We start from the raw sequence: 26678 nt of genomic DNA on the forward strand, positions 1-26678 counted from the left end.
TAGTGATAACACTCACTCCTCAATTTTAATGTGTGTGCAAATTCTACTTCTAAAAGGGATATAAAGAATTGGCTTTTTAAAAACACTGCACTCAAAATAATGCTTCCAATAACCTTCAAAGTTTCAATTAAAAAAAATCTGTGCTTATGGTTATGTGGGAATTTTGATTGTGTTCTTTCATTTTAGGTTATTCCCTATGAACTTGGTTTAACGTCTATAATATGGCAATAACAGTGTATGGGAAGGCCACGGTTCCTCTTCAATCCAATCAAATCTAGTTGATTGAGAACACTTTGGAGTGAAGGCATGTGGTGACAAATTTTTTTTTTTTTAAGTCTAATTAACCACCCAAATCTCCACATCCTCTCAGGGAGTTAATTTTACCCTAGACAATCAAGGGCTCAGAAAATCTACTTTTGCTATAAATATAAAATAATTTGTAGCAGAAAAATATAGCCTCTCTAAGAAGTAGTTTTCATTTTTCTTTGCTGACAAAATTGTGTGTTGGTTAGACAACATGAGTTACCACATAACTGTAGACCACAGATCAGCACCTCAAATCCCAGCTCTACTTAAACAAAAATGAAAAAGCATTTTAGCCATCTGGTCAGGTATAAATGTTGGTTCCCTTCTTCCCCAAGTAGAAAAGTCAGAATATAGTCAATGGTGACTGCCTTTCGCTGAAGCAGGGGATGGAGACGGCAGTGCCACGTCCTCCATGGTGCATGCGATCTCAAGATGGCTTCCCCATGAGCGGCAGCTCCTCCCTCCACTGCTCTGACTCAGGCTGACTGCAGCAGTGACAGAGAAATCCGAACTGGGGTGAACGCGTGGTACTCCAGGCAACAGGGGTGTGGGGGGGAGTTGCCTTCAATTTTCTAAATTGTGACAATACTTGGTATTATCAAAGCCACTGTTCATGTGCAGAAAGTGGGGTACAGTGGAGTCCTTCAAAACTTATGCTTTACAGATGACCATTAGAATTTACTAAACAAACATTCCCCCCCTGAACTTAAAAGGAAAAAAAAAATCATCCACAAAACCCTACACCAAAATTCATTGTTTAAAAATTTTTCTGGGAATAGATTGGGGTGGCTACTGAGAGGACATGAACTTGCTTTCAGAGCTGAAACTGCTTCTCCTCATTTCATCTGCCTTTTGCATCCTGTTGGTTTAAAAAAGTACGGAAATGTTTCTAGACCACTCATACGCCCACTTAGTCTACATTGCACTTCTGTCCTTTAGTTAGGAAAGGCAAGATCATCTCTGAGGCCAGCCTCCTCATTGCTGCTTCTGCACAACCACCATGTCCAACCAACGATCACATAAGTTCTTGAACGTTTAAGTGGACACATGTCCTGGCCATCTCATGGTGCTTCTCTTCTCGAGTCTGGTGTCCTGATGAGACAAACGTCTGAACTGTTTTTGAGGCTTTCAATGTGCAAAAAAGTTCCCAAGCCATCAAATCAACTTGGGCCTCCGTTAAGGTGTTTTGGTTGCTTGTTTTAGCCGCTGAAAACCCTGTCTTGTATAGTGCACCAGATCCATCAAACTGCTGTTGAGGGCCAAGGCACACACACTTGTGCTGAGCTGAGCAAAAAATTCTGCAAACAAAACAAAACCAAAACCAAGTAAACACATTTGCACACACGAAAATAAAAACGGATACCTAAAAAGTCAAAGTTTCAGCAACCGTATCCCCCACATTATTCTATACTTCATCCCAGACAAAAAAAAAAAAAAAGTCACAATCTACTATAATGGCTCACTAGTTCTCCACATTCCTCCACTAGACTAGAAGGATAAGAACTGGGTTAGTTTTAGAGCTGAATCCATAATGCCTGGCAGATGGCTTGTGCCAGAAAATACCCCAATTTATGCGACTGGATCAATGGATGCGTGAACCAAAACAAAAAAAATCCCCAATGTGTTAAAAGCATCCTTAGTTTGCTATGAAAGAAAATTAAATTGTAAGAAGCTATGAGAAAATTAAGTGGCTAGAGCCGGCTGGCCACCGCTTCCCCTACAGCCAGGAAGAACTAAGGAATGACGGTCATGCGGCAGTTACACAGACGCAGTGACTCAGTGGTCGCGGTACGACACGGAGCAGTTCCTCTGATAGCAGAAGCTCTACCACCTCCTACACCTTGAATTTCTCCAAGGGCCTGCTTCTCAGAGAAGTCTCGGGAATATTCACTACGCCATACTTCTTATACTGTTGCAAACCGTCTTTCTTAACATACGCTGAAAGCAGATAACGTCACTTGCTGTTGAGGTTACGCTACTTCACATACCAAACTGGTTGTGCCCAAAGACAGCCAGTGACTTCCCTTCTTCACTTGCCTTGCCCTTTTGCTAGCATTTCAGTTCAAGCTGGAATAAACGATGCCAGAACTTCTGGACGGGCAAGGTGCTACAACCACTTCTAATTTAATTTTGCTGAGATCTAGTCACAGAAATCTGGCTCCAAGCTGCAGAGCTCATGCAGTGTGGCTCAGGCGTGAGGCAGAACGGAGGAGATGTGAGGAGAGCAAATACCTACATACTTCCTTTTCTTCCAAACACTGAACATAAAGCACAAACCAACCACATTACTCCCTCCCGATCCCCCTGCCCCGGTAATTACCACCACAGAGCCATTTACCTTTATTCTTCCTTGTAAGGACCTCAGCCTGTTCCCAGAGATCAAAGGCGGTAAGGACATGGGAAGTAATGGTGACATAAGAAGATGTCATGTTCTGGATGGTGACAGGCATACCACTGCTCCCTATGCTGCCAGCACTGGACTGGGACCCTACGGAGCTGGCAGGAGAAGGAACTGGAGAGAGAGGGGATGGTGTGCCTGTGTTTCTAGAAGGCGAAAGAAAGAAGACAACTGGTTAATCACCTACCCGAGGACTATGGATTTATTGTCTCTGGGACTGCAGTCCAAATTACAAAGTTCCAGTGTGTACTAGCCAAATTGACAATCGCTTCCAAAAGATCAGAGACACCCTTCACCTTCAGTATTTAGGGAATTTATTTCATGAAAGACAACAAAATGGGACCCACCAAGCAGAGGAAGTAAATGGATGGAGGCAACGTGTCCTTCACTGGACACAGAATCAGGTGGACCTATCTATATTCCAAATATGCTTGCTCCATTTACAGTCTACTCCCTTGGCCTGGAATCCCTTCTTCCCCCCATCCCCTCAATTCTAACTTTACCAAGACAATGCTTCACTGTGAAGACGGTTCTGACCTCCTATACATTCATTCTTTCTTTCGCTCAAATACTTACCGAGCACCTACTCTACACTCGGCACTCTTCTAGACACTAGGGATACAGCAAGGCTTCCCTTCAGCCACCACCTAAGCTGGTCTCTTTGCATTTACCTTTTAATTTATCTACTGCATTTATCACATCCCATTTTACTTTTCTGTCTATTCCTTTTCCTTCCTTGAAGGCTGGAACCATTTCTTCCTAATCTTTGCATTTCTAGCACTTAGCACAAAGAGTAGGCTCTTCACATGTAACTATTGAATCCATGACTAAATGAATACAGGACAGCTTCCAAGGAGACTGGGCAAAAGGTATTATGCATCGGGGGCTTCACAGTCTTCCCTTCACTCCCCTTTTGGCCATATACCTGCACATGCAGGTTAATGGGGGCCTTGATGTGCATCAAGTGAGAAATACAAGGAAAACGCTTAGACATAAAAAGTAATGGAGGGTGCCTGGGTGGCTCAGTGGTTGGATGTCTGCCTTCAGCTCAGGTTGTGACCCTGAGATCCTGGGATCAAGTTCCACATCAGAGTCCCCAAAGGGAGTCTGCTTCTTCCTTCCTCTGCCGTGTCTCTGCTTCTTGTGTGAATTAATTCATTTTAATAAATAAATAAAAAGTAATGGAAAGATGGGTCAAACAGGAGCCCCATGATTGGGTACATCTGCCCTCGGGGGCTGCAGGGACCCTAAATGTCTCCTGCAGAATGTATATTGTAAGAACTAGAATGGAAGCTCCATGAGGGCAGAGATTCTTGCCTCCTCTGCTTACTGCTTTATTCCCTGTACCTAAAAACAAGGTTTCGTACAAAGAAGGCTATATAGTGGCTGGACAAATGGTGAAGGAGTTATATAAAATAATGTGACTGACAACTTACTAAGAATTAATATCTCAGAGGTGAGAGTCATGAAAATTTTCAGAAGAAAGAAGTTACTTCTCAATCAGGGCTTTTGCTTTCTTTCTCTTTCTTTCTTTCTGTCTTTTTTAAAAGACAGGCCATAAAAAAAAAAATAAAAAATAAATAAAAAAATAAAGACAGGCCATATGGGAATTTCTTCTCTTGAATGTGCTAGAAATGGGGCAATCTTCTAGGTGATATTCTTAAAATAGCAAAACTTATTAGAACCAGAAACTTTTCAAGGAGTATAACCAAATTAAAAAAAAAAAAAATACTAGGCAAGCACTATAGGGAAGAAAATTCTATCTTCATTTTAACAACCTGCACAAAAATTCTATTTTCCAACATCTTATGGCACAGATGAACAACTTCCTTCACAAAGTGGGGGTAGGGGTGAGGTGGAGGTGAAATTTAGGTAGGAATTTTTTTTTCCGGGTATCCCTGGGTGGCGCAGCAGTTTGGCACCTGCCTTTGGCCCAGGGTGCGATCCTGGAGACCCGGGATCGAATTCCACGTTGGGCTCCTCGTACATGGAGCCTGCTTCTCCCTCTGCCTATGTCTCTGCCCCTCTCTCTCTCTCGTTCACTCTCTCTGTGACTATCAAAAATAAATAAAAATTTAAAAAATCTAAAAAAAAAAAAGAAAATTTTTTTCATTTTTATTATCACTCTCATGGATCCTAGGTAAGGGTATACAGTTCTGGAAAGTTCTTATTACCTGAAATGACAAGACCACATGTCATATAGACAGAGAAAAGACTCTATCTGATTGGCTCTGCCTCTGTTTTGTGTTGTTAGGCCTATCTGAAGATTCTCAAAGCTCTAAAATGTTGACCCTATATTCCTTGTAATTATCTTTTTATGTTACTTAATCAGCAAACACCTGGACTTATAACTATTCCTCAAAAAGGTAGAGATATGCAAATAATTTAAGTTTCAGGGGCAAATCAGCACATAAATATACACAATTTTTGAAAAGCCAGAGTCCTACAGATGGTTGCAAAAAGCAAGAGGTAAAGAAAGCACTCAATTTTGAAAATTACATAAATTAGACTTTTCATTACCTTGCAATGCATGGAGAAGGTGCCTGGGCAACTTTGAAAAAACTGCTGAAGTGTTCGTTAAGAGCACGAGAATACTTTATTGCTATATCTTTTTTACAACGAAACATCGCCATGTTCAAAATGGACTGACAACGCATGCTATGAACATAAACAGAAGTTAAAGTGAAGTATTACTTTATAGACATGAGTACAGAAAGTCATATAACTAGCCTTTTATAGCCTGAGGAACACATTGGGTTTTCCTCATCTACCTGAGGAAGACTATCTTAAGAATCTTACTGTATTGTTCAAACTATCATCAAAAGGAACTATTGGTAGGGGCACCTGGGTGGCTCAGTCAGTTGAGTGTCCGACTCTTAATTTTGGCTCAGGTCATGATCTCAGGGTCCTGACATCAAACCCCAGGTTGGGCTCCATGCTGGGTGTGGGGCCCGCTTAAGGCACTCTCTCTCTCTCTTCATCCCCACCCCTCAGTAAATATTGGCGGAAAAACACAAATACACAAGAATATCATTCAAGTCACGAGACCAAAGCATCTACTGAGTCAACAGTAAAATGGCAATAGATGCCTTTCATACAAAGTATCAGTGGGATTAACCCCTTTGACCACACATCCTACTTTCTGGTATTGTTCTACCTTCCATTATTAATTTCCACTTTAAAAAAACAAACTTCCAAATCTTTTTTATAACAGCAAAAGGTGCAAAAGCAAATACTATTTAGACAAAGTAAAAAGTACACACCATAAAACAGCAAATATTTTCTCTTGTGGAGATGAGGCGTCTGAGAAGGATTTTAATGACATTATAAATCTATAGGAAAATTTAAAAAATACACCAGGTTAAACAAAGGCAGTTAGAAAACCCCAGATGCAAAAACATCTTATTATATTTGTCTTGGTTTTATGCTGATTTTCCTGAAGATGTGTAGACATGAAAACCACAAAGAAAAAAACCCCAGGCTTTAGAGCAGTAATTCAGGCCATTCAGAAAAGCAGGCAAGGACATGTCTCTTCTCTTCTCTGGCCTGTCTACCTGCTTGAAACCACGTACTTGTGTCCTCACTGGGTCCCCTGCCCAAATACAGATGAAGAAGGGAGCTTTCACACTGAGCTGCCAGCGCATCTGATAAGAAAACCAAACTGGAAAAACCAGCCTCTCCCTGAAAGGTCTGGCATTTCACAGCACACTTGGCAAAAGGACGGAGCTGGACTCAGTCCCTCTATTCTAGCACTTCATCCAGGATACAACTTTCGTCTAGGACCCAAGAAAAAGTCTTGGATCAGTCACTTTTTTAAAGCTCTCCTTTATTAAATTGTCTTCCAACTGAGTTCAAATGGATTCAGGCAATAAAGGTGAGGAAAGAGGAGCTCTTAGGAAGATGGCAAAATGACTTGGCACTTACTTAATGAGGTCTACGGTTTCGGAGTACACCGAGTAAGCCGATTTGGAGGCTGGGCTTTCCGACTCCATGGCAATCCCACACTCAATTAAGGACAAGGCGGCCTCCAAGTACTTAAAAGCCTTCCCAACCTTGTCCATCTGTAGAAGAATATGGTCAGTATTAGGCCCAAGACAGACTTTTGTTTAGTTTCTCAAACACAGTCTTTACCTTCCCTCTCCCCTCCACTGTATTAGTTTAATTATGGCCAAGGAAAACTGTGAGAACAAATGAATTCACAGTGACAACCAAAGCCTGTTGGCTCTGACCTACTGAAAAATTTCTTTTAGAGAAAATTTAATAGAAAAGAGAAAACTATATTAAGACTACTCTAAGTCTTAAACTACATATTCAAAAACCAAGGCAGTAAGCACATCCTCTCCTTGTTATTAGGGCGCAATTTCTCATTATATAATTTTCCTGAGAAATAGACTTTTCTACATATCTAGAATGATGCAGACACAAATTTCTTTGTACTTGTGGTGTTTATCTTACGTGCAACAGGAAACATTATGGTTTATAAGCATCTTAAATATTAATTCTAACAATAATTGTTTTATGTATTTTAGAGCCAAACAGATCATCCAATCTCATTTGGAAGTCAGGGCTAAATGTACAAGGCTATCCCTGGGCCAGCCAGCAGGGATAAAATTTCAGAGTCCCTTAAAGGGCAAGTAGAAATATGAATGAAATCAAATACTGGTGCTCACGTAAACCTGAAAGCACACCCTGTCACTGAATGCTCTCCTCGCTGGAACACAGCCACCTCCTCCAAGACTGTGATGAGCACCTCCACCTTTTCTCTACATTTGTCATATGGACCATGTGTTATAAGAGCAATGCATATCCAAGCTCGTAGTTTCTGCTAATGTTTTCAATTTGATATGTTCAAAAAGAATTAATAAAAGCAGCAAAGATGCAAGTGGAGTATAAGAAGATGGTGACAAATCAGCAAGGAAAGATGGTGTGGGGCTACTAATTTTTTTAAAAAATAGCTTGATTCTAAAATATTTTTTCTAGAGAAGACAGGGTCAGAAAATTGGTGACAGTAGGGAGGCTCCTCAAAAAGTTAAAAATAGAACCACCCTACGACCCAGCAATTGCACTACTAGGTATTTACCCAAAGGATACAAAAACACTAATTCCAAGGGGCACGTGCACCCTGATGTTTATAGCAGCAGTGTCTACAATGGCCAAATTATGAAAGAGCTCAAGAGCTCAAGTGTCCACTGACTGATGAATGGATAAACAACTGAACTGCAGGGGATCCCTGGGTGGCGCAGCGGTTTAGCGCCTGCCTTTGGCCCAGGGCGCGATCCTGGAGACCCGGGATGGAATCCCACATCGGGCTCCCGGTGTATGGAGCCTGCTTCTCCCTCTGCCTGTGTCTTTGCCTCTCTCTCTCTCTCTGTGACTTTCATAAATACATACATAAATAAATCTGCACACACAGTGTGCATACACACACACACACACACACACAAAGGAGTATTACTCAGCCATCAAAGAGAACGAAATCTTGCCATTTACAGTGACAAGGATAGAGCTAGGTATTATGTCAACTGAAATAAGTCTGTCCGAGAAAGACAAATATCATGATTTCACTCGTATACGGTATTTAAGAAACCAAACAGATGAACATAGGGGAAGGGAAGGAAAATAAGATGGACAAAGAGAGGGAGACAAACCATAAAACAGACTCGACTGAGAGAACAAACTGAGGGTTGTTGAAGGGAAAGTTGGTGGGGGGGGGGGGGTGGGCAATAAAGAGGGCACTTATGTGATGAGTGCTAGGTGTTATATGTAAGTAATGAATCACTAAATTCTATTCCTGAAACTATCACACTATATTGTAACTAACTAGCATTTAAAAATAAAGAAAAATTAAGAAAAACTTGAAACACTATTTAATAAGTGCTGTCAACTTCTTATACTTGAAAAGTGTATTTTGTGTTTAATAAAAAAAAATCTGTTTTACATTCCAAAAAAAGAAAAAGAAAATTAGTGACAGAAAGAATAAGAATCAAATTGGCAAAGCCCACTCTATCAGCAGTATAGGGCTTTAGTGGTTTGCTTCACTGGATGAGACTATGACTCCTCATATTTACTTACTCAATGCCATCTCTTTCATGGAATTTCCAAGATTTGTACTGGCCTTAGTGTACAAACAAAAGGAACTATAGTAAAACAATTTGCCAATATCTACTTCTCTGAGGGACGTATTCTGCAAGGCTAATAATGAAAATATTTCCGAGACAGCTCCTTCTGCAGCTCCAGAGACAGTGTTCAAGCAGTAGCATCCTCACCTCCCTACTCAACAGTGAGTACAATGCAGAGAGAAAATACATTCCTCTCTATTCAGTGGTGAACTTAACTACCTGGAATGCAAAATGAACTTATATGAGACCTTGCTCAATTAAAGGAGAATATTATAAAGAGATTGCCATTCTGGGTTTTATGCAAACCAGCATAACTTCACGGTGAAATGAGCTTTTATTAGCTATTAAAATGAGATGCAGCAAGGTATAAATCAGGACTGCCCTGTACACACGGGAATATATGGGCAGCTAAGGTAGGGAGTAGAAGAGGTGCATCTGGAATCTGTATAAATTAATAGCAAAACAGAAAGTTCCCTGGACTACTGTTTGAATAATGAAGGAACCTAGTGGCTGAAAAACATTCAACCTCAAGGTAAGTGTTAGATAACTGGCTGACAAAGCACTGAGTATTTACTCTCTTGCAAAATTCTAAAGGTTCTTACGGTTCTGGCACCAACTTTGGAGAGCTGGAAGACAGGCCAGAAAAAACACTGTCCTTTCAGTGCAGACATCTTAATCTGACTCAGGCCATCCTAGTAACAGGGCTGTTTTGGAGACAGGTCTACATAGAGAGGCTTAATTTTGACCCCCTCACAGCATCCCGCATAGTAAGGACTTGATAAACATCTTGACCTGATGAACAGGGACTGATAAAGGGTCTAGTCCAGCCTTCCCTCGCCTGCCTGAGAAGAGATGCCCGCCTACAGCCTGGGGTTGAAGAACACCAGGCCAGGACATTAGTGGCCACCATGCTCTTCTCATGTGGTACAAGGTTCAGTAAGTGGTATTCGTAGGGGTTTGGGTTTGGAGAATACATTAAATAAATAAAAGCGCCCAAGTCTTAGATATTTAAACACAACAAAGGGCAAACATTACCTAATTATACTGCAGCAGAGAAGTAAAAGTACATTTAATTGCATATGCAATTAACCACAAAAGCACCACTTTCCAGAAAGTCCCAACAGCCACTGGATAAAGACAGCTCATTTTTAAAAGTATGTTCACCAACAGTGCAATCATTACCTCCATCTTAAAATCTTACCTAATGGCACTGGTCTACTGTTCTCTCAGGTTATTATCTCAAGGGCTCTAAGACCATTCTGGAGCACAGACTACCTCATCTCCTGAAATGTTTCAGGTTAAACACAAACTGACAGACTTTGAATAGCAGACCTTGTCTTCTACATCCAAAGAACTGATCCACTGATCCAGTGGCATATATTAATTAAATCAAACACTATTGGGTGGATTTAACTTCCATTCATTTACATATAAAACTTGTCACTAGGTACCCTGTACATTTGCCTATGTTCAGATGGAGTCAAAGAAAATAATTTCACTAAGAATCCCTTACCCCTCACTCCTTAAGACCCGCTGATCCCGCTTATTTCGCAGCCCATGTTGGCCCTCCCCACCCCACCCCTGCCGTCCAGTGATAGGGAATTCAATGAGATAACAGATATCTATCTTATCAGAAAACTTTCTACCAAAGGGATGAAAGAGCCAAACTGACCATTAACTCTGCTTTTTGCTTCAACTTTTTGGCCTCCTTCCTGTGAAAATCTGCTTGTTGTCTGAAAGAGAAGCAAACATCAGGGGTGGGTCACAGGAACCTGGAATTATTAAGACTGGGACAAGATGACCTTAAGACTATGAGGGCAGAAAAAGGATGGGAGGAGATGGGGGGGGGGGGGGCGGTTTCAAATGAACGAGGTTGAGGGGGGACAGAACACTCAAGGTCTTACCTGTCAAGCTTCACTGGAGGCTTCCCTGGTTTAGAGTTACCATTTGGCAAAGAAGGCACTAGAAAAGGATATGCACTATCTCCAGAAGATCCCTTTAAAAAAAATCATCATACAGCTCACACTCCAACAGTTAAAACCACTGACCACCCCTCTAAATTAGACCAAAATACCAGTTCAGAACAGAGAAAATCAAGCACTGTACAATTCAGCTTGGTCACCCATTTTCCCAACTAGATTCAACTGAAACTATAGGCTCTGGTTATACTGAGGACTAGAAAGATGTAAGACAAAAATGTCAAAGAGCACAGATAAGCTAAACATAACATTTTCTCTTAGTTGACACACATACACACCCACCCAGCCCAGGTCAGCAGAAGAGAAAGTGGCTACATTTTTCCCATTACAGCCAATAACGACAGTAGGTGACATGCAAACCAAGAACTAACCAGGTAGCATTCTTTACTGCAAGACAACTGATAGAAAATCAAGCACGATAAAATCTATTCTGATCTTTCACCTCTGAACCACTTTAAGAAGAATAAACTGACATCTAAACAACATGGAATAGTAGTCATCTTTTTTATTCTCCTTCTCCCTTTTTTACTCTCCCTCTATAAGTTTAAACACAAATAACTCATTATTGCCTTATTAACAGTGATGAAGAGTTCTGAAAAATCATCATTGGGAACTTCTCTTATTTGGGAATTTAAAGTAAAGATGTAATGATGTGTTGATGCATTCCGTTCCGTTAAGTTCCAGCCTTGCCTGCTTACCTTGTGCTCTGTACTGCTTCCAGATCCCTTCCCCTCTACTTTTCTGTGCTTGGGAGTGGAAGAGTCTTTGTGGTTGCCCTTGCTACTACTGGCACTTTGGGAAGCGTCTTGGCTGGAGGGATCAGCTTCCCGCCTTGGCCTCTTTTGTGCAGGCTTGGATGGCTTCTGGGAGGATGAGGATGAGGATGAGGATGACACAGGTGGGGGGGGAAGCATCTCCTTCTTTGAGGGCTCAGAGGAGGGCCTGGGATGTTCTGGAAGGAAACATCACACAAAACTAAGTTAAGGCAGAACACGAAACACATTAGCTTAGTAGTTTAGTTGTAAAATGGCTGCTGACACCAAAAATTAACAAATCACAGAGCATGAAATCCATTCTTATAGAAAGGCCAAACTTCAGGGACTTCAGGTACCTCTGAGAGATCTAGTCCTATCTATGAATAATGGATTAAGTTGTGTGATTTGTCACTAAACTCATAGAGTCTGCCAGAGATCCTAACTTCCCCAACCAAGTTAATCTCATTAGCTGTGCCCCAACCTGGACCTTTGCTGGACAAGCGGGCAAGCCCAGCTGTCACCTTCTCTCTGCTCCTTCTTCCACCCTCCCTCTCAAATCTGTTGGCTCCCACCCAGTGACACTATGCATTTACTTTCTTTTGCCAGGTCATTTTATGCAGTGATTTCTTGAATAAACCAGGGAGTGAATAATAACTTTTTATATTCACAACTTCCTGGAATTAGCCGCCTGCCCTGTGGCCACCTCTCCCCAAAGCAGGAGACTTAGTGAGTCAGCCTGGATGTTCCCAGGCTCCCGGGGTTCAAGTGGTAGTTCCATCTGTCAAGAATTTTGTGACTATTGGCATCACTTTCTCTCTGTGCCTCTGTCTCCAATTCTGCAAAGTAGGGATTATAAGAGTACCCTTCCTTTTTCATTAAAAATTATTTTAAAAAGAAATTACTTCCGGATGTTCAGGAAATTTTCCATTGTTAAAATGTCTTTGATAAACCTAGGTTTGGGCTCAATGAACTGTTCATTCCCAAAAGGGCCTCGTGGATGAAAGCAACATGAAACGAACTTAGCAAGTCATCAAAATGAGCTAGACAGTGTGTTGATCCACTCCTACTGCAGAAGAAAAATGATTTTGCCCTGTCGAGCCTGGGGAAGACTTGATCACCTTTCAAGGCCGCTGCTAATCTCTATACTCACTTTGTTTTGGAAGATTCTTTGTGGGGGGATGAAGATAATGACTGCAACTTGGTTTCTTTCTCCAGTCTGGCTTTCTTGCTGTCATGGTCTTTCTCAGCTTCAGCCTGTTAGCGTTGCATGACAAAGTACACTGTTAGGAACACAGGTGTACAGATAAAACAGAAAATGCTACACAGCAAATGGAGTAAGAGTAATTAGACTTCTGGTGACACCTCCACACACAGCAAACTTACAAGTACGTACACTGTATTTCGGGGGGTTGAGGGAAGCAATCGAGATTTGATGAGATTTGTACTGAGACAGATTTTCACATAAGGAAGGCATATTCTTCCCACCCAGGGAAGGGAGGATGTCTAAATCATAGCTGACAACAGAAGGGTAAGTAATGGTCCTCAATATCTCACTGATGTTTTTCTAAATATAAAAGAATAAAACATGCATATTCACAGCAAGTAACAACAGATGATTTTTATAAGGACAGCCTCTCTCTTTCAAAAGGACTATCTGCTTATATACTTATACCCACTAATTTCTTTTTAAGAGATTGTCTTTATCTTTATATATATACATATGGACACACGTGTTTCTATTTTTCAAAAAATTTGAAAAAAAATGAAGGGTAAGTATAATTTTAATGAGAGAAGAGTATGAGCAGAAGAGCTATCTAATTCTATGGAGAGTCACATACCTCAAAAACATCTGTTTACACCAACTAAAGTGCAAGATAAACACACGCAATCATTAAGAGAACAAAGAATTCTTCATGGCAAAAGTCTTTTTCACTTGTCAACACACAGACCAAGCTTACAGCAAGTCTCACGTAGACTCAGTGACTTCACAGTGGCCTCCTTCCCACTGGTCTGGGCTCACGTAATGACTCCATGGGAAGAACAACAAGTGACAGTGCAGTGATTGGTGGGAGTCCTTCAATTAATTCTGATGCACATTTAGAACTAAACTCCTCCAACTGTCAGTTGTTCACCAAGAGAGAAATCTGGGACACCACCCAATCTAGGACAATCCCTAAAAAACCTGAAATCCTCTCTTAATGCCTTAAAGGAAAAAAACGTTCTTCAAATTAACTGATAGTGGGAGGCCCCAGTTTTCACCGCTGTCTCTCCCTCATTCCCTGAATTTCTCCAAGAAAAAGCAGTAAGTTAAGATGTGTAGGCTCAAGCTCTGCCCAGACGTTAATAGGCAGCCTGACCCCACTCAAAGGAAGGGTAACAGGAAAAACGTGCCCCTCCTCCACCAGATATTCTGCAAACCAATGTGCCTGAGCATACACGTCCACTCGGCCCTTCACAACTCCACTGGAAAAAGTTTGTCTCCTTTCAAAATGGATCATTCAAGGTACCTAATACCTCCAATCTCCTGATGTGTGTACAAGTGAAAATATTAAGAAGGGAAAATATGGGTAGAGAAGAGAAATGAAATCCAAGGGCAGGCTTTCACTCTCCTAGAGGCCGATTCTGCATGGCCTGTGCACTCCCGACAGCCACCAGACAGTATCTAGATGGAACTCCAACACAGCTAGTCCAAAGGGACCAAGTTCAAAGGCTTAGTGCAAAAAATGGGAAATGTAATGATTTTTATATCGATTAAATGTTCAAGTGGTGCTGTTTTAGATATGCTGGATTAAATAAAAATCTAAAAATTATTTTCACTAGTTTTTTTTTGGTCTTTTTATATTTTTAAATGTAGCTACTAGAAAATTTAAAATTACATATGTAAAAAAAATAAAATAACATATGTGGTTTACATTGTACTGCTATAGTACTGTGCTACGGCAGTGCTGTGCTACAGTTTTCTAGTGCCAATCTGTAAATTGCACTCTGAACTTCCAACTAGTCAATGCAAAGAAGAAACTATGTAATGTACAGGTGAGGGGCCCCTGGGTGGCTCAGTCATTTAAGTGTCTAACGCTGGATACTGGCTCAGGTCATGATCTCGAGGTGGTGGGATGGAACCCCATGCTGGGCTCTGTGATCAGTGGGGAGTCTGCTTGGGATTGATTCTCTTTCTCCCTCCCCCTCTGCTCCTCACTTCCTCTGATAAATAAAATTTAAAAAAAAAATGTATGGGTTAGATAAGATAAAAAAGAGACCAGTTGCCCAGAAATAATAACCATTTATTACAGAAGACCAGAGAAAAAACATCTTGGGAGAGCAGGTAAGGAGATGATGTGATGTACATAAATAGGCACATCTCAAAGGCACAGCTGAACAAGGAGAGGGCAATTCACACAGCTATTTCTCTTGTGGCATGCAGCAGGGGCCGGCCGCAGAATTCTGGAGCACAATTCAGAAGACATGAAAATGAAAGGTACCGGCACATGCCAGGGGAGCCCTCCTAGGTGGGGTTCTGCACAGCACACAGATCCACAATTCAACTCGTCCTGCTAACATTCCAGAGACCATCAATGTTGGCAGAGAAGAGAGTGAATTGGAAATGACTGGGTTAAAACAGAACCCTACTATTCTCCCTGTCAGTTAAAACCCTACTGTGCCTGGGAAGCCCGGGTAGCTCAGAGGTTGAGCATCTGCCTTCAGCCCAGGGCCTAATCTTGGAGACCGGGGATGGAGTCCCACGTCAGGCTTCCTGCATGGAGCCTGCTTCTCCCTCTGCCTGTGTCTCTGCCTCTCTCTCTCTGTGTCTCTCTCATGAGTAAATAAATAAAATCTTAAAAAAAAAAAAAAAAAAAAAGGAGCCTACTGTGCCAAGAGTCTCTGCCACCACTGGGCCCAGTGAGTTCTCAGTTTTAAATTAAGGGCTAGAAAGTTGGCCTAGCAAGCCATGCAAAAAGATGGGAGATTTACCTTTAGGCCAAGTCACAGAATTTGCTAAAATACCCAGACAGATATTAACGTGTACAGGAGGTAGTTGGCAATATATACTTTTTCCAGTGGAAGGTATTTCCAGCCAATTAATGACACAGAGAATAAGTCCCCAAGGGAAAACCAGGCATAAACTGTCCACAAGGTTACTTCCTTAAAAACAAAACAAAACAAAACAAAACAAAAAAACCCCACCAAACCCCAGAGGTGGAGAGTTAGTTTTTGTTTGTATATCTTCATGCTGCTTAGGACATGCCGGTAACCCAAAGTGGTAGACCTTATATACCACACATGAAAATAAGATTCATAGTGAGTCAATCCTCACAAACTGGACATAACCTTGGCTTGTGCCAGTCGGTGACTCAAGAGAACAGCCAAAATAACCCTCAAGAAATCACCAAACACACGAACTTTGACACTAGCATTTAACACCCATGTTGGCAATAATATGCTCATTACACTGATACGCAGAACTTACAGACAGATAGTATTTGGTAAGCTAGGAGAAAGTAAGCCATTAAACTAAATCAAACAACATTCCCCTTCTTGTGATTTTCCTTGCTTGACTGAGTTCAAGCCTGTGGGCTTGAGGTCAGTACTTCCATACACTATGCACTTGAAACCTTGTCATCTTCTGTCTGGAACAGTCACAGAGGCTTCCCCGGAATAAACGTTTGTCAAGTGGCACAAGCTGAGCAGCTGAAGGGTGCAGTGGAGGCCCCTGGGCAAGCTGGGCTGTGCGACAACTCTCAGGGGGTGGATTTAGGAAAGCAAGCAGGGAGTCCAGCAACACTCAGTGGCAGGAGATGCAGTCTTGAATTCCAAGACTGAAAAGCAGGAGGCAAGGACTTCTGAAGGTTTTTCTGGGACAAGAAGCCATTTGAAAATGAGACAAGAGTGGGGTACTCACTCTTCAAGAGAAAAAAGAAGTCTCCTGTGCCCGTGGCTTACTTACAGGTCAACCCTGTATGAGGTCTGGGCTTTGGAAGTTCCCTTTTTCCAGAAGGATAAGCATCTCCACAAGCCTGCATCTACACAACAAAAGAAGGCTGTTGACTTGTTTGCTTTTCTCAACCAGTTGGATCAGGTGGCCCAGATTATCTGCCAAAAACTGCTCCACCTACAGGGTACAGCAGAAGGGCAAGTATGAAGACCATAAAAGGAAGAGATGGGACAGTGCTGAGCCAGGGTGGTTTCTGGGAGAGAGCGGCCTCATGCCTGCCCTGGCATCTGGCTCACCATCTAAGTACCTACAGGTAGCAGAGGGAAAATGAAGACAGCTTTTCTAGGACGGACACTCATTTCAGGCCACAGAGTTTCTAACAGGTAGAAGGTTGGTCTCCCTGATGCTTAGTTAGCTATGATAGAGACGACGAGCTTCTGAAAGGGAAATGGGTGGGGATGAGGGCGCAGGCCCTGGAGTGGCAAGAATGGGGACAATGGAAGGACTGAGCCAGGGATGACACTATCAGAGTCCGTGAACCCATCCTGAACTATGACCTTGTGCTTCTCTCCAATAATCCCCCCAACCAGATACCTGTGTACCAAAACAAAAGCAAACAAACAAACAAAAAACCCATCAGGTGTGAAAGAGAAGAACGAACATCACTGGACTGGGCAGAGTGAGCACACAGGAGTTCCAGAACTACGTTGGCTAAGCAGCCAGGTGATGTGAGAGCTTTCCCAGATCTCACCTAGGAAAGGGAGCAGCTGTACAAGCAACCCACAGGCTCTTAGCACTCAAACTCTAAGGCTGTCATCTCCCTCAGGGAAGCAAATGGGCTTGGTAGCACCTGGGGTTAGGAAAAGTAGAGAAGCAGCCATCTGGGAAATTCGAGGTGTGTCCCTGCAGGAGGTTCAAGAAGACGATGATACAGTGCCAATCAGCACCAAGAACGAGGGTGGGGACTTACTGAGAAGACAGATTAGAGGCACTGGGATAAGTATTACAAAAAACCCATTTTCCCCCCTTCTTGGTGACGAAACACACAGGCATGAGGATGGTTTATTTATTTATTTTAAAGATTTTATTTGTTTGTCAGAGAAAGAGAGCATAAGCAGGGGGAGAAGGAAAGGGAGAAGCAGGCTCCCTGCTTAGCAGGGAGCCTGAAGCAGTGCTCAATCCCAGGACCCTGAGATCATGACCTGAGCCAAAGGCACATGCTTAACGGAATGAGCCCCCCAGGTACCCCCATAAGAACAGTTTAAATCAGTCTTCACTATCATGCTCATATGTTTATGAGGCCCTTCTTGGGGTAACTAACAAAACATGATGAAATTAGACATCAATGGCCTTAGGAAACTATAAGGGATGACGTTTTAAACCCTTGATTTTGAAGAATAACTGGGAATGTTGGTCTGAATAAACAATCCAAATAAAGATGGTCAGATCTTGGATAGAAGGAAGGGACTGAACCAACCATTCACAAGCAATAAAAATGCGCACTCCCATCACATCCCATAATTTCCTTTTCCCGTTCCCCAAAACTGACATAATTGATAGCTCTGAAATGTTATTTCCCAAAATGCCAAAGCATCTTGGTCAGTGAAGCCATTATTTAGAAAAATGAAAGGACAGAGATATTTGTCTACATGATGGTTAGGACAGTCTGGCATTTTATTTGAAAGGCGATCTATACAATGATTGAAATTAAATGAGATATGATCTACAAAAGTGCCTAGAATATGCTAAAGTCATACATGGAGCTCTATGCACGTTAGATGTGTCATTAGAATATGCTCAATTGTGCTGCACTGTTTTCATTATATTGTACTTCCTGACTTCCGTTTGTCTTCCTAGTCTGCAAAGACATCAGCTTGATTTATGAATTAAGTAAGTGAAAATACAAGTAGTATTTTAAATTCTAAATTGTAAGCTAGATGATGAAATTCTGCAGTTTCTGTAGGGAGCATGATGTCAAGTCATGCCTATTTACTCCCACACTTTTCTCCATTTTTCCGTCATGACCTGCCTCCCTGCCTCGTCCTTTTCTCCAGAGGCAACATGTGACAGCTTCATCAGAGCTGCCACAACCCACCATTATGTCTTTAGGATTATCTTCTCATGCTTTTAAGTCTAAAATCGTTACAAGGATTGGTTAACTCTCTGAAAATGTTTGCTAAATTTGGCACCATGAAAGAAACAGAGTTTAAACGAAAAGCTAAAGTTCAGGGGTGCCTGGCTGGTGCAGTCAGGAGAGCATACAACTCAATAGCAGGGTCATGAGTTCAAGACCCATGTTGGGCATGGGGTCTACTACAAAATAAAGAAAGAAAATACAAAAGAAAAATGAAATTTCACTCATGTGAAGAACCAGGCATGTTCTTCAACTGTTCTCATTACTTCCTCACAGATCTTTTTCTAGTGTTCACACTTAAAATGAAGATGAACAAATCGTCACCATCTGAGTTTGTGAAAGAGTGCACAGGCTTAACCTGAGAACAGCCCTGCCTGCCTTGAGGCCCAGGTGCACATGTTGGGGGGAACAGCTGCTCTGTGGGGAAGGCCTGAACAGGTGAATCAGGGTCCGGACAGGATGAAGTCCACCCATATAGGGCAGGATCTCAGGTTCATATGCTCAATATTCCTAATATCGGGCACACAGCAGGAATAAACCCAAAAGACTGTGATTCTCTGATCATGAAAAAAGTATACAGTTGATTATTTTTAAATTGATTTATCTGAAAGCTTCTAACTAGTGATATACTTTGGCAAGGAATTCCTGGTTGCCTAGATCCAAGATGTTCAAATGTAGCACAGTGGAGGAACTTCTTGAACCAAAGAACTAGCTTTGTACAATCTCAGCCCTGTGGTATGGCTCTGCTCCAGCAGTTCCCAGCTCTGCTAGACATTAGGATTTAGAAAACACCAATGGAGGGGGTAAGGTAGGGGGTGCAAATCCTGCCATAGGCAATAAAGGCTTCCCCAGGTGACCATCATGTGTAGCCAGGGTTTGGAACCACTGGTTCAGACCCTGATCCTGTCAGTATCACAGCAGAGAGGTAAACTGTTCCCAGAGGCAGATCTCTCCCTGCCTGCCAAAGCATTCAAGCAAGCATGTATCTGACTCAGATGAGCAGGTCATTATCTCTCCATCCTCCAAACAGAGAGAGATAAATGAGCCGCCCTGGTGGAGCAGGGCCAAGGGCTGGGAATGGCTTTCTAGAGCCTAGAGCGCACAGCTCAAATACTCAACAGGGAGAGCTGACTTTCCTGTTCCGGAGCTGCAAACAATGCTTCTAGACTTGCACTGGGGTATGGACTGGGACTGAGAACTGTCTGCAGAGCCTCCAATTTCTAATATTCCCATCCGGTTAGTATTTTAGAAGCGAATACTTCTCCCCAATCCAGCTAATGCAGAAGGTTCACTTGAGATTAGACAGGACCATGACAGGTGAGAGGTAAGTGATAAAATATTTCCCAGGAGGAAGGGGAGGTAAAGGAGGGTTGTGTTTTATTTATTTATTTATTTATTTATTTATTTATTTATTTATTTATTTATTTATCTATCTATTTATTTATTTATTAAGATTTATTTATTTTACAGAGACAGGGAGTGGGGGGCAGGGCAGAGGGAGAGAGACTTCAAGCAGACTCCATGCAGAGCATGGGGCCCCGCAAGGGGCTTGATCCCAAGACCCATGAGACCATAACCTGAGCTAAAACCAAGATTCATAGGCCTAACTGACTGAGCCACTCAAGGGCCCCAAGGAGTGTATTTCTGAACCTTTCTCAGGGATATGAGATGCAGGCGTTTTTTTCCTAGCCAGATCCATCGCCATTTCATCCATAAAGTTTTATACCTTTAACACACACACATATCATTTGAAAAGTTCCCTGACATGGGAATATGCCCTCCTCTAGCTGGAGCAGCACTACCAATTAGGACTTGAGCTGCCAGCTGCGGTTACAGTGGTAATACACACCCTCACATCTCATTCAACGAGCTTCTGGAGAAAACAGTCACCCTGTGCTATTTGATAAAGTCATGTTATATTTTTAACCTGGTGGAGTAATTGGTGGAATCACACAGACGGGACAACAGGCTTCAGGATCTTTTTGTCCTTTGTTATTCTTAGTTCAACTTCCACGACTGAGTAAGAAGTTTTTGGTGTACTTATAAAAGTGTTAAAATTTTTATCCCTTGTCAGCAGGAAAGAGTTGGCCCTTCCCGTGCCTTTTACTCTGAATCTGGAACAGATTAGGTTGGAATGCCACTAGGGGAAAAATTCACTTATCTTTCACCATGAAGCATCAGCAAAAAGTGTATCGGGGGCTCAGTGATTCAGGATATAGGAAGAAATGAGACTATCCAAAATAGTGGTATGTCCAAGTTAACTCAGGATCTTAAGTAATGTACAAATGTGGTTTTTTTTCATTGTGTTTGTTCCTTAAATGAAATCTCCAAAAATGGTGATAAATGAAACGACAGATTTTCATTACCTCACAATATATCCTTATCAGCCCGGTATTACTCCACAAGATATCCTAACCGCGTGTTTAATAGCTCTATAACTTTTTTTTATAACTTTCTGCTTATTAATAAAAGTCTTTAATAGAGGTCACAAATTCTAAATCTGGTAGTTTCAAATTAATGAGGTGTTAGGCAGCCATCAGTTAAAATACAGATATAGTATCAGTACTAAAAAGGATCCTACCAGAAGAGTAAGATTTAATATACAGCAGTTCTTTCAGTAATTCAGAATACTGATTAAAATTTCAGTTCATGTAACATATTAATTTTAAGGGCAAAACCTAATAATGGGTCAGGTGGCAAATACCAATGTTATCAGAAAAAAAGTGCACCTGAAAATGCTAGATTATCCTAAAACAAGATAGCTTTTTCAAGGACTGCCTCACCTCTTCTCAAACTAGCCAGACTGCTGAAGGGATCCAGCATTTGGTAATGCCTGCCGGCAGAGTGGGAAGCACGCAGGTCCCCAGGGACAGGGTCATTCTGGTATAGGAGCAAAGGCTATAGCAGATCAAAGCAAAGACTTCCCGCCTCTTCTAAGACAATTCGGGTCACAGCCAGCTCCGGGCCAACAGTAGGTACAATCCACCCTGCAGAGCGCGGCCCTGCCCTCTACACTCACCTTTCTTTTTTTGACCAACTTGCTGGAGTTGTCTGCGCCTCTCTTCTCCAAATCGGGCTTCTTCCCTGTGGGGGGCTGCTTGTCCTCTGGCTTCTTCTGCCGGCCCCCTTTCCCAGGAAGCTGGGGTATCCGAGAAAGAAGGTCCAGGGTTATCTTCACCATCAAGATGGGTGGGGGAGGAGGGTCCCTGAGCGGCGACAGCAGCTTGGTGTCTCTGGCAGGCCCCGGGAGCTTGTCCTTCCTGCGGTCCTCCTGGACCACCACTGCGCGCCGGCAGCCACTAGTCCTGCCGCCACCGCCGTGGGGCGGGCCCTGGCTCTGGGTCAGGGGAACCAGGGCAAAGTGCTCGGGGCTCCTGGCCCCCGCATTGTCCTTCGTGGGCTCGGGGCCCGAGAGTGCCTTTGAGGGGGCCAGCGGCCCGCTCTGGTGCTTCTTGCGGTCACCGGGGCTGGGCGCGGCGGGCTTGGGCTCCCTGCTGTCGCCGGCGCGCGGCCTCCCTTTCGTCTTCACCTTGGGCTTGTCTTTGGAAGGCTGGTCTCTGGAGCCGGACGGAGGGGGGCCCGGCTCGCTCTCCACCTGCAGGCCGGCCCGAGGGTCCGCCGGCGTGGAGGCCTTGCCCGGCTTCTTGGGTTGTTTGGTTCCCACAGTCTGCCTCGGCAGGGCCTCCTGTTGGGCCGGGGACTTCGGACAGCTCCTCCTGCCGGGGTGAGGGCCCTCGGAGGAGCCCCGGGGGGCTTTGCCGGAGCTCTTGAGGGGAGGATCTTTGGATTCCGAGAGCTCGTGACCAGTGGTGGGGCCGCTGCTGTCGCCTCCCCCCTTGCCCTTACTGTCTGGGTGCCGAGGCGGGGGCTCTGCGCTCCCCTCCTGGGTGTCTGGTGGGGCTGCCGGTTGGCTGACTTTGGTCAGCCAGTTGTCCAGCTGCCATTTGTTTGTTGTAGGAGGCTCAGGCTAAAAACAATGGAAAAGAGAAAAACGTGAGCTGACCGATGATGATAAAAACTCTTCTTCTGTGTTAGTCAACCAATCGTACACAACCCCTGCCTCCCACCCCCACCCGGGGAGAAATGCAATCATTCCAAACCTAAGAATTCAAGTCCTTTTTATCTTTCTCTAATTACAGGTCAGAGTCTCTTAATAATTAACTCAACACAATCTTCCAGTCCGTTTGTGCTACAGGAATTTTCGCTGTAGCAGATGTTGACTAGTAATAGACCATGAGATACTGACCAACCTAGACAACTGACAATTGCTGAGAAATCTTCGTAATGTGAAGTATTTTGTCCTAATGGTAATTATAATTTAGACAGAATTGACACATTATTTTGGTTTGTAAACTATCAGAAAATAAAGGGAGAAATGAAATAAACAGAATCCTTTTATAAAGAGGAGTTTCAGAAGGCTAGTGAATAGACTAATTCTTAGTGATTACCTATAGGCTTTAACCCCCTTTTTTGGACCTAACTTTTCAACTGAAAATGACTTTCCTGAAGACTTGATTGCATTACTTTTACTTACTTAAAAACATTAAACACTTATACTTGACAAGGTTTGCAGTATATCATGGATAACAGCCTGACTTTCAAATTTTACGCCTTGGTAAAAGAGTAAGTGAAGTCACAGTAACCCACCTAAAGTTAGTCCCACTTGAATTCTTTAAAAATCAAACATTAAGTCTCCTGTTACAATCTTATCTGAAATAACATCTATTTTTCTGAGAAACACAGGGAGACTCCACAGCACACAATTAAAAGCAGTGAGATTATACTGATTATATATACATCTGACGAATGAACAGAAGTTTCTGACTTCTCCTGATACCCTGTTCTTTAAATCTTTGTTGCTATTGATGTATCCCAACTCATCTCTCCAAGTAGATTATTAACAGAAGACCCAATGGCATTTCTATCTCCAAGTTCCACTATTATCTTGCATATAGTGCTATACATGAGATATTAACTTGAGCATTTCTACAGACCTATTAATGTACCTACACTTATGCCATACGGAAACATATTCATGTCTAATACAGTAAGCAATGATCACATCTTTTAAAAGGGCAGTACAGGGCAGCCCGAGTGGCTCGGCAGTTTAGCGCCGCCTTCAGCCCAGGGCGGGATCCTGGAGAACCGGGATCGAGTCCCACTTCGGGCTCTCTGCACGGAGCCTGCTTCTCTCTCTGCCTGTGTCTCTGCCTCTTTATCTCTCTCTGTGTCTCTTATGAATAAATAAATAAAATCTTTAAAAAATAAATAAATAAATGGTGATGGTACATCACCATTATGCTACATGTTTTTAAGATCCATTCATTCTGATAGGTGGCTTGTATGAATGACTAACTCATATACACAAAGCACCAGGAAATTAAATGAAAGATACTCCACATGGGATTTAACAGGATAGATAGATTATGGATAAGGAGATCATTCTAGTAGGGGGATGATATTTTACAGGGAGGACTGCTAACAATTTTCCCAAGAAGAATGTCCCAAATTATTCAACTCTATAAAAACACAACAACCTAATATATCAGGATGTGTGGATATAATGTAAAGAGTTTTCGGCCAGGAAAAAGGTAATAAAATGACCAGGTAGGTAGTTTGGGCTTGGTGTGATTACAACAGAAGAGCAACTTTAAGGAGCCTGGTAGGACCAAACTTTGGCCACAAAGAAGGCTGCAAAACTGTTTTATTTCTGGCTACCTCTTATTGCTGCTTAATATAATAGGTCTCCTTCAGGATCAACTCTACATACCCAGACTCTTATTTGAATTTCAGAGCAGGGAGGAAGCAAGAAGGAAACTACTCCAATGTGCCAGGCATTTATTTTGCCACAGGAAATCTAAAACTATAGTCCATATTCTAACAAGACAGGATGATGGTTAAGGGTGGAGAAAAGATTAGCACCCAATACGTACTTGTCAAACGATATTTCCTGCAAACACTTGAGGGTGTGGTAATCTGGGTGGCTAACCCGGGACAAGACATTAGGATATATCACTTGCCATTCACCTAAGGAACCAAACCCTTCAAACCCTTTCTTGGGAAGGGAATGGATCTCTCACCAGGGCTAAGTTTACAGCCCCAATTGAATCACTGACAGAGTATTTATTCGTGAACCAAAAAGGAAAGTCATTCCTGGTATAAATAACATCTACTCTCCCCCACCCCAAAACAGGGCAGTATAAGATACATTTAGTAGGGATGTCCTACTAAAGGAATGTCCTGATTACAGAAATAAAACACATTTTCTTCCACTGTGGTCCTAAAAATGTCCAGAAGGGGAGGCATATGGCCCAATTGCAGGGTAAAATTGAGTTTATGTGCCCAGGCAAGGAGAATCAGTAGGGCCAATCCTTTCTACAGACCTGCTATAAAGATGGGAAAATGTATAGAATTCTTTTAAGGTCAGATATTTGGGTGTTGAGATGGGGAAAACTTTTTACATAAGGGATTGATTGAAATAGATTCTAAAATGAATTTTAAGTCTAAGTGCTGGATAGGATCAAGGTCTGGACTTTGTTTTCTTGCCCTACCTTGCCCCGTGCCCCACTGACAGCCACCCTGGGCTGGCACAACCCAAACACTGCACATCAGGTGTGGAAAAAAAATACCAGATTGGTTTTCATTTGGCATTTTTTAAATTTTTTTTCCTTTTTTTTTTTTCATTAGGCATTTTAATAAATGTTTGAACTGCATGTCCCTTTACCTGTCCTAACTCCTCAAATTGTCAGAAGTTCATTTTAGGCTGAATTGTGATATTGAATAAAAAGTTATAAACTATGCACAAATGTCTACATTTTTTTAATAAAAACATCATCATTGAGTATGAATCCTAAAATGAAAGAAAAAGAAAATGAAGAGAAGTATGGTATAGTAGGAAAAAAGGCTTCAGGATTAGATGGCTATGCGCCTGAATCTTGGTGTTGCCACCTTTTTTACAGGTGAAAAGACAGCTCCGAACCCCACAGGGTTGATGGAGAGCTAAGTCAAATAATTCATGAAAAAGTACCAAGCATCTAGAAAAATCAACAAAGGTTGTTTATTACAAAAACAAAAAACTGGACAGTGAACAGATTAGAAAACTAAGTAGATCCCTGAATAACTGAGAAGAGAAGCATTTTTTCTGAACCAAAGCAGTAAAAGACGATGTGTCCCACATATTGTGAAAAGCTGAGATTTACGTTTCGTTTCACACTATAAAGCAGAGCTAAAAGCGGCTTTCCCCCCTTGTTCACTGCCAGCCCACTGACAGGCACAGGACATTTTAGATCTTATAAGATCACTGTCAAATGAACTGAAGACAGAGCCATAAAAAGCAAAATTCTCAGCATTAAAAATAGATTTTAAAAAAGGTGAGAAAGTTAAAATTAGTAACTGTGGCTTATTGTGGAATTCATGTTACTCTCACACAGGAGATTTACAATAAAGCGGGTATTCCTTTTAAAAGGAAAGAAGGTAGTTAAATACACTGGGGGAAATGAAAGGTTTAAAATCTAGACCCAGACAAAATATTTCTGGTGAAATCAAGTGTCAGGAAATGACACACAAACTGTACCCAAGTCTAGATAGATTTACTCGTCAACACAAACATACAAATATCAGCCTATTTGTAAGGCGATTAAAAAAAAAAGTGGGATGGGAACATTTATTTTTCAACTAAGAGTCTCTAAATTTATTCCAGTAACCTTTTGAGCAATAAGATATAATGGTTTCATTAATACAAACACCAGATTAAATTCTTTTTTCAAGTTTCAATTATTCAGCCAAATCTGTACGGTTTCCATTTTACTTGAACTGAATTCTATTATTTAATTCAATTATCTTCCTTCTTTTAGTAACCAAACAAGCATGCAGATTTTTCTAATTGAATAAGGTGAGACATAAAGCAAAGATCTTATAAACAAGGAACAAACACACAATTTGTCTGCACAGCATATTCAATATCTTTTTCCCTGAGGCACAGAAAAATTATTTCAACAGTGATTAGTATCACACAAGGAAACAGCCCCCAGATATACACAGAGTAGTTCCTACAATCT

At 42.0% G+C, this 26678-nt stretch overlaps 1 protein-coding gene across 1 annotated transcript in view; it reads right to left on the reverse strand.

Moving 5' to 3' along the window:
* Positions 1–26678, reverse strand: part of AFF1 (AF4/FMR2 family member 1) — a 197149-nt gene continuing 170471 nt past the window's right edge. The window contains exons 12-21 of the mRNA XM_038582193.1: positions 21641–22588; positions 12708–12811; positions 11501–11744; positions 10728–10819; positions 10496–10556; positions 6629–6765; positions 5968–6036; positions 5225–5362; positions 2645–2850; positions 1–1604 (exon numbers count right to left, since the gene is read on the reverse strand). Coding sequence (XP_038438121.1) covers positions 1483–1604; positions 2645–2850; positions 5225–5362; positions 5968–6036; positions 6629–6765; positions 10496–10556; positions 10728–10819; positions 11501–11744; positions 12708–12811; positions 21641–22588 — 2121 coding nt within the window. The 3' untranslated portion in view covers positions 1–1482. The remainder of the gene's footprint in view (positions 1605–2644; positions 2851–5224; positions 5363–5967; positions 6037–6628; positions 6766–10495; positions 10557–10727; positions 10820–11500; positions 11745–12707; positions 12812–21640; positions 22589–26678) is intronic.

This window comes from Canis lupus, chromosome 32 (assembly GCF_011100685.1).
Source record: "Canis lupus familiaris isolate Mischka breed German Shepherd chromosome 32, alternate assembly UU_Cfam_GSD_1.0, whole genome shotgun sequence".
Lineage (NCBI taxonomy): Eukaryota > Metazoa > Chordata > Mammalia > Carnivora > Canidae > Canis > Canis lupus.